This window comes from Brassica oleracea, chromosome C7 (genome assembly GCF_000695525.1).
Source record: "Brassica oleracea var. oleracea cultivar TO1000 chromosome C7, BOL, whole genome shotgun sequence".
Taxonomy (NCBI): domain Eukaryota; kingdom Viridiplantae; phylum Streptophyta; class Magnoliopsida; order Brassicales; family Brassicaceae; genus Brassica; species Brassica oleracea.
In genome coordinates this window covers 693,310-700,484 of record NC_027754.1, presented here as the reverse complement: position 1 = coordinate 700,484, position 7,175 = coordinate 693,310, and the positions used below count along the sequence as shown (strand labels likewise).

Below are 7,175 nucleotides of genomic sequence, written 5' to 3'. Positions count from 1 at the left end.
GGAAGTCGATGTGGTCGTGGTGCGGCCTGGGCATTCTAGAGATGGGCGTTCGGGGCCATTTCTCGAGATGGAGTGTTGGGAAGCACTCAACTACCCATAAAAAACTTAGAAGGTCTGCCTCTAAAGCGTATGATACCCAATGATACCCTTGAGAAAGATCGACGGCCATGAACAACAGGTTGTTCCATGTGATCGCGTACTAGCCATGGTACTCCACATTTCACATTAGCGTTTATCCAAGACGAGCTACTATGAATTTAACGAAAGATTGACATGGTTTTTGCCATCCTACGAGAGATGACATACAAGAGATTACCTGCTGCTCCCCAATTTTTTCTATTGAATTTGCTTCCATCCAGGCTTCAGCATCTCTCCTTCGCAGCAACCACAAATAAAGCTTATGCGTGGAGGTTGAAACTAAAGGCAGCTAATAAATCAAATTCTCGACAACTATGTCAGTTGTCTCCTTGAATTTGCTTCCATCCAGGCTTCAGCATCTATCCTTCGCAGCAACCACAAATAAAGCTTATGCGTGGAGGTTGAAACTAAAGGCAGCTAATAAATCAAATTTTCGACAACTATGTCAGTGAAAGATTTCGTTGATTTTATAGTTCATGATCTTACATGCAATAATTTGTTGATGTTATACAAAAATTAGCTTAGGGCACAACTTTTGTTTGAGTCATAGCTTATGATCTTACATGCAAATTTTTGTTTATTTTATACATTTTGGAGTTCGTTATGTGAGGCTACTTATTCATGCACACAAGATTTTTTCGTAGACGAAATTTGTATTATTATGGCTAAGCCTATTAAACCGAATTACAAAATCAATTTTTTGTAATACCGAAGGGAACCGCTGCATGTGTTTTGATAATATTTTGCTACATTGAGTGATTGGAAAGGTCGAATTAATGATAGTGGATTTACATATATTTCACATTTTTGGTTTATGGCAACATATATATATATCGAAGTGTGATGAGCAAGGTACAAATATATGACATTTAATTCATATTTATCATAGATACAGCGTGACTTTAATAAGGTTTATTAGACCTAAATAAAACTTTTTTTTTTGTCAGCAACAAAACAGACTCATATAGACTATGCGAACCATCCTGGTAACTATGCATATGGATGAACGACAAACGACGGTTGTTTCCTTGCACTGCGTGCTAGACTGTCCGCCTTTGAGTTATGTGTCCGTGGTATATGAATAATCTCTGAGCTGTTGAAACTTCTCTTCAAGAACTTTATGTCTTCCAAATAGCTTGCAAAGGCTGGTCACTCTTCTGGTTCTGAAACCATCTTCACCAATTGAGCACAATCCGTTGCAAAAGTAACACAAGACTGTCGAAGATTCTTCATGCATTCCATTGCCCATATGAGAGCCTCTATCTCTGTGTGTAGTGGCGACTGGCTCGCTCTCGTATTCCTTGCTCCCATTAGTCCATCGTAACCTTCCAGAGTATTGTATCATCCTTGCCCTGAATATTTATCCTCTGTTTTCCAAGATCCGTCCGTAAAACACCATCTACCTGGTATACTCGGTATTGCCAAAGGTACTGGAACTTGGGTGCGGTCCGTACTATGAGTCTGAGAGTTTTGTGCTTCCGCCCAAAGTAACGATTCCGTTTCTGCCAATTTGAGAGTATCTCTTGGATCCATACCTAAATTGCTAAAACTTTATTGTTTCTACCTTTCCATATATACCAGAGAATCCAAGCAAAGTAATGATCCTCCATTTCGGGGGACACTCTCCAAAATAAATGATCCATATTGCTAAACAAAGATTGAGTGAGAAAAATATCTGGATTCGTTGGAATCCGTGAAAGTGCACAGACCTGAACCGCCGGTGGACATTCAAAAAAAAACGTGATTAGTGGACTCCTCGGGGGCTCCACATCGGTCACATACAGTGTTTCCTTGCATTCCTCTTGACCTCAAAGTTTTCTTAACCGCTATACACCCAGTTAAAATTTGCCATAAAAAATGTTTCATCTTGGGTGGGCAGCGTACTTTCCAACAGAACGCCTTCAACGGTGTTATCAAAGGACCAAACTAGGGTGGCATACTTTCTCTGTCCGGATATACTCGTTCCACTTCATATCCAGATTTAACCGTGAATTTTCCTTTTTTTGTAAAATGTCATCCATTTCGGTCTTCTAGGTGAAATCTGCTTATAGGAATACTTTCAATAATTTTCACATCTTGCGGATCCACCAGAGTCTGAATAACCTGTAGATTCCATGACTGTGATGTTCCATCGATAAGAGTATCCGCTGTTAGTTCCGGGTAAAGATTGTGTTGATTTTTATTTGCTGGTCTCGGGCGAGTGGATGGAAGCCAAGGGTCATTCCATACTGAGATAGATGATCATGTTCCCACCCTTTTGATTAGTCCTTTGCTAACCAGAGATCTAGCAGAGACAATACTATGCCAGCCATAAGATGACGAGTATGATCTAATGAGTTCCAAGGGTGAAGTATTCCTGAAATATCTCCCTTTGAAAACACGAGAAAAAAGCGTGTTAGGTTTGTCCATTAATCTCCAAAACTATTTCCCAAGCATAGCTGTATTAAAGTCAGTAAGATCCTTAAATCCCAAACCTCCATCATCCTTAGGACTACAGAGTTTGTCCCATGATTTCCAATGCATACCTCTCTTATTACCCCCTGGACTCCACCAGAATTGTGCCACAGCACTCACTAACTTCTTCATTACCGTTTTCGGGATTCGAAAGCATGACATCACATTGTTTGGCAGAGTTGTAACCACAAATTTTATAATCACCTCCTTACCTCCTCTGGTGAAAAACTTAAAAGTCCATCCATTTACTCTGCTATTTAACCAATCCTGAACAAATCCAAAAACTTGCACCTTTGAACCCCCCAGATTTTCCGGGATTCCCAAGTATGACCCCATTCCTCCTAAGTTATGTATACCTAAGATATCTCGTAATTCCTGTCGTGTATCTTCTTCGATCTTGTGTCCAAATTGAATCGATGATTTGTCAAAGTTTATTTGTTGTCCTGAAACCCCTTCATATTCCTTAAGGATCCTAAGAATTGTCTGACATTCTTCCTTCTGAGCTTTGCAAAAGAAAAGACTATCATCTGCAAAGAGTAAATGGGAAATTGGAGGGCAAGCCCTAGCAACCTTTAGACCCGTTAGTTTCTTATTTCTTTCTGCCTTTTTAATATTCACGACCAAAGCTTCCGTGCACATAATAAACAAATAAAGAGATAGAGAATCCCCTTGTCGTAATCTCCTCTGTGGTATTATATGTCTTTTTGGTTGCCCATTTAATAAAACCTTATATTGAACCAAGGAAATGCATTCCATCATTAATTGGATCCAATGCTGATCGAAGCCCATTTTTGTTAGTAGTTCCTTGATGAAGACCCATTCAACTCTTTCATAAGCTTTGCTCATGTCCGTTTTTATTGCCAAAAATTTATCCTGACACGATTTGTTAGTCCGCAGACCATGGAACATCTCCTGAGCTATAAGTATATTATCCGATATTAAACGTCCAGGTACAAAAGCCGATTGCGTCTCCGAGATCAGTGATGGAAGACAGACCTTTAATCTTTGACATAATACCTTAGATATAATCTTGTATCCTACATTACATAAGCTGATAACACCTATATAAAACTCACTTCTCCCATTCTCAATATCCATTAAAAATCAAATTGTTTTACTTTACAAATTATATTAGATTTAGGGAATAAAAAATTAAATAAAATAAAAATAAATATTCAATATAAAATCTATAAAATCTACTATTTAATAAAATTTATATTTTAAACTCAATAAAACAAATTTCTATGAGTGTAAATATATAACTTTTTATATGATATCTAACATATATGAAAATTCAAACAACACAAATAAAATTTGATTATCTTATATAAAATACATAATCTTAAAATGTCACCAATACTGTTTGCACAAACAACACAAATAATATTAGATGTCCTTTTTTCTTCAACTATTACTGAGATTTTATTTTATTTTTCATTATTTTAAAATTTGTAAAATGAAACCATTAGTTCGACATCAAAATAGTCTAAAATGCATATAAGATGAAACCAAACAAATAATAATATTTTTGGTTTATCACCAAAAAAAGGAAAAACTTCACTTATTTTACTGAACAAAACAAAACAAATATGGATTTAGAGTGGTATTTATATTTTAGGAGACTAAAACCCCAAAAAACCCGTAAGACGAACTGATATCCAGATTAAACAGAATTAATGTCTTCTTATTTTAAAAAATAAAATTAATAATCTCACTCCACGCAATGCCTATTTGTACTATAGAATCAATCGAACCAATCTCTTTAATATAATATCCAGTTATTTAATATTGGTATCTTTTACTGTTTCAGATTAGACAACAATGTAAAAAGAGAGAGAAAAGCTGCAGGCTTCACAATAGTTAACAATACAAATCAAATGAAATTAAAAAATGTTAAAGTCTACTTTAATGTGTAAACTACTAGACGAAAACATCACTGAAAGTTAAGAAAAAAAGTTAGCAAGTCAGCATCAGCATAAGTAGATTAATGATTATATATACTATAGAGAGAGATGGCTGTTCATACTTCATTCAGATCTAAGATCAATTGAATTGTTTTTATAAGAAGTTGCTCATTTTTCTATAGGTAAGTCAAAATTAGAAGAAGAGAACGAAGAAGAAACTCATCTCTCTAGACATAGAGAATAGAATCCATGGCTTCTTGGCGATTCTCTATTACCTCCCCCACCCTCCTCCTCCTCTTCTCTCTGGTATGTACATATGCTTATGTACATCTCTCTATATGTGTATGATATAAGGCTTGGGTTGAAAGCATTATTTCTGGGCTGTTTCTTGAACCGACTACAAAGTATATAATACCATGATTAACCCGGAGTTCTTAGAGTGGGGTTCTTAACAGAAGTTAAGAAACTGTTTCTTAACTTTTAACTAAAAAAAGTTAAGAATCGGTTCTTAATTAAGGATTTTAAGAACCGGTTCTTAACTTTTTTAGTTAAAAGTTAAGAAACAGTTTCTTAACTTCCGCTAAGAACCCCATCCTAAGAACTCCGGGTTAATCATGCTCTAAGTGCTACTATAAGCATCATGGCTGTTATATTGTTTTAAGAATAAAATCCTCTCTTAGTTCAAAAAAGGAATAAAATCTTCTTTTTGTTCTGGGAAACATTTTATTAGAATTTTTGTAAATTGCAATTCAAAAATTGAGTATTATTAAGTTACAAAAAAAAAAAAATTTGAGTATTATTTTGAAGTTTTCGTCTCAAAATATCTTGGATTGGTTATGTTTTAGCTGGTCGTGGAGGCACATACTTCAAGAAAGCTGATATCAAACAAGGAACAAGAAGACCAAAATACTAGTCATTTGCTCAAAGATGGTGAATTCGAGGATCCTTCAATGTACATGTTTTTAAACTTCAATGATCTTAAACTAGGAGCCAAATTGCTTGTTTACTTCAACAAAAACGAACTTCGAACACTTCCTCCACTTCTCACACGACAAGAAGCTGATCTCATTCCTTTCACTAAGTCGAAGCTTGATTTCCTTCTCAATCACTTCTCTATCTCCAAAGAATCTCCTCAAGGGAAAGCCATGAAGAAGACCTTGGTACGTTGTAACTACAAGGAAATTGAAGGAGAGTACCAGTTTTGTGGGACTTCGTTGGAGTCAATGCTTGATCTTGCAAAGAAAACAATAGCGTCTAATGCTGATATCAAGGTCATGACGACTAAAGTAATTGCCCAAAACACAACAAGCTACGCTTTACATAACTATACGTTCGTCGAGACTCCAAAGGAGCTTGTTGGGATTAAAATGTTGGGATGTCATAGATGTGAAAATGAAGCAATAAGAAACAAGATGGTGGGTTAAGGTCTCAAGACAATGAAGATACCACTGCAAGGGACAAACATGCATGGTTGGTTAAGGTCTCAAGACAATGGAGATGCTACTACAAGGGACAAGCATGCATGGTGGGTTAAGGTCTCAAAACAATGGATTATTAGTTTATCATATTTCATCTACCATTTACCATACTTGTAATCACTATATATATATGGGATGTTCCCATAAGCAAATTAATTAAGTGAATAAGATTCTTCTTCTTAACTGTATCTCTCTCTTTACTTTCTAGATTAAACCTCTCTCTCTCTCTTGTTCTTCATTATGTTCTTCAATTTCTAACATGGTATCAGAGCGTCAAAGCTCTTGAATACCAAACTTCTTCCGCAAATCTACTCTATTCACTTTACTCTTTCACTTGTTTGGTTTACTTTCTTCAGAATCTCTTTCGTTTTTTTTTACCCAGTGGGTAATAGAAACTTATCTTGGCTTCCTTTGTTTTCTCTCTTGTCTAGCCTCAGAAATTCAAATTTCTTTTTGGCGGATTTTTTTTTACCCGCTGGACAATAGCAAGCAAAGATGGAGCAACACCAGCTAGTGAGGACTCCAGTCACCCTAAAGGGTCCTAACTACATTACCTGGTCAAGATTGACCAGGACAGCTCTTGGAGGAAGAGGTCTATGGGAGCACATCACCACAAGTGAGGCCCCAAGACAAATCACCCAAGGAGAAGATGGCAAGGAGGTTGTAGTGGTAGATGAAGGCAAATGGGGTCAGGAGGATCTCATGGTGCTGTCTATCTTGCAAGGCTCACTTGATACTCCTATCATGGAGTCTTACTCACACTGTGAGACTGCAAAGAAGCTATGGGATACCTTATACAAGGTATATGGCAACACTTCAAACCTCACCAGAATATTTGAGGTTAAGAGGGCAATCAACAACTTGCAGCAAGAGGAGATGGACTTCACCAAACACCTTGGAAAGTACAGCCAGCTGTGGTCTGAACTTGAGATGCTGAGACCAAGTACCACTGATCCTAGTACACTAGAAGAGAGGCGTGAGTAAGACAAGGTCTTTGTATTGCTTCTCACACTCAGCCCAAGCTTCAATGATGTACTTAAACACATATTGAGAGCTAAAGAGTTTCCAAGCTATGATGATGTGTGTGCTCAACTTTGGAAGGATCTAGGCTCAGATGGTCTCTTTGGTGGAAAAGAGGAGCTGTCTATGGCAAACAAAGCTGAGAAGATGGAGGAGAGGAGGAGACAAGTCTGTGACTTGG

General features: G+C 36.9%; 1 protein-coding gene across 2 annotated transcripts in view; it reads left to right on the top strand.

The window, feature by feature from the left end:
* The first annotated feature begins 4,612 nt into the window (after positions 1–4,612).
* Positions 4,613–7,175, top strand: part of LOC106305659 (BURP domain-containing protein 16-like) — a 6,936-nt gene continuing 4,373 nt past the window's right edge. Inside the window, exons 1-2 of one of the 2 annotated variants that reach the window (XM_013742006.1) lie at positions 4,613–4,802; positions 5,342–5,426. In XM_013742006.1, coding sequence (XP_013597460.1) covers positions 4,746–4,802; positions 5,342–5,426 — 142 coding nt within the window. In that variant the 5' untranslated portion in view covers positions 4,613–4,745. Of the gene's footprint in view, positions 4,803–5,341; positions 6,001–7,175 lie in introns of those variants that run through there. The other variant, XM_013742005.1, reaches the window with a different exon arrangement.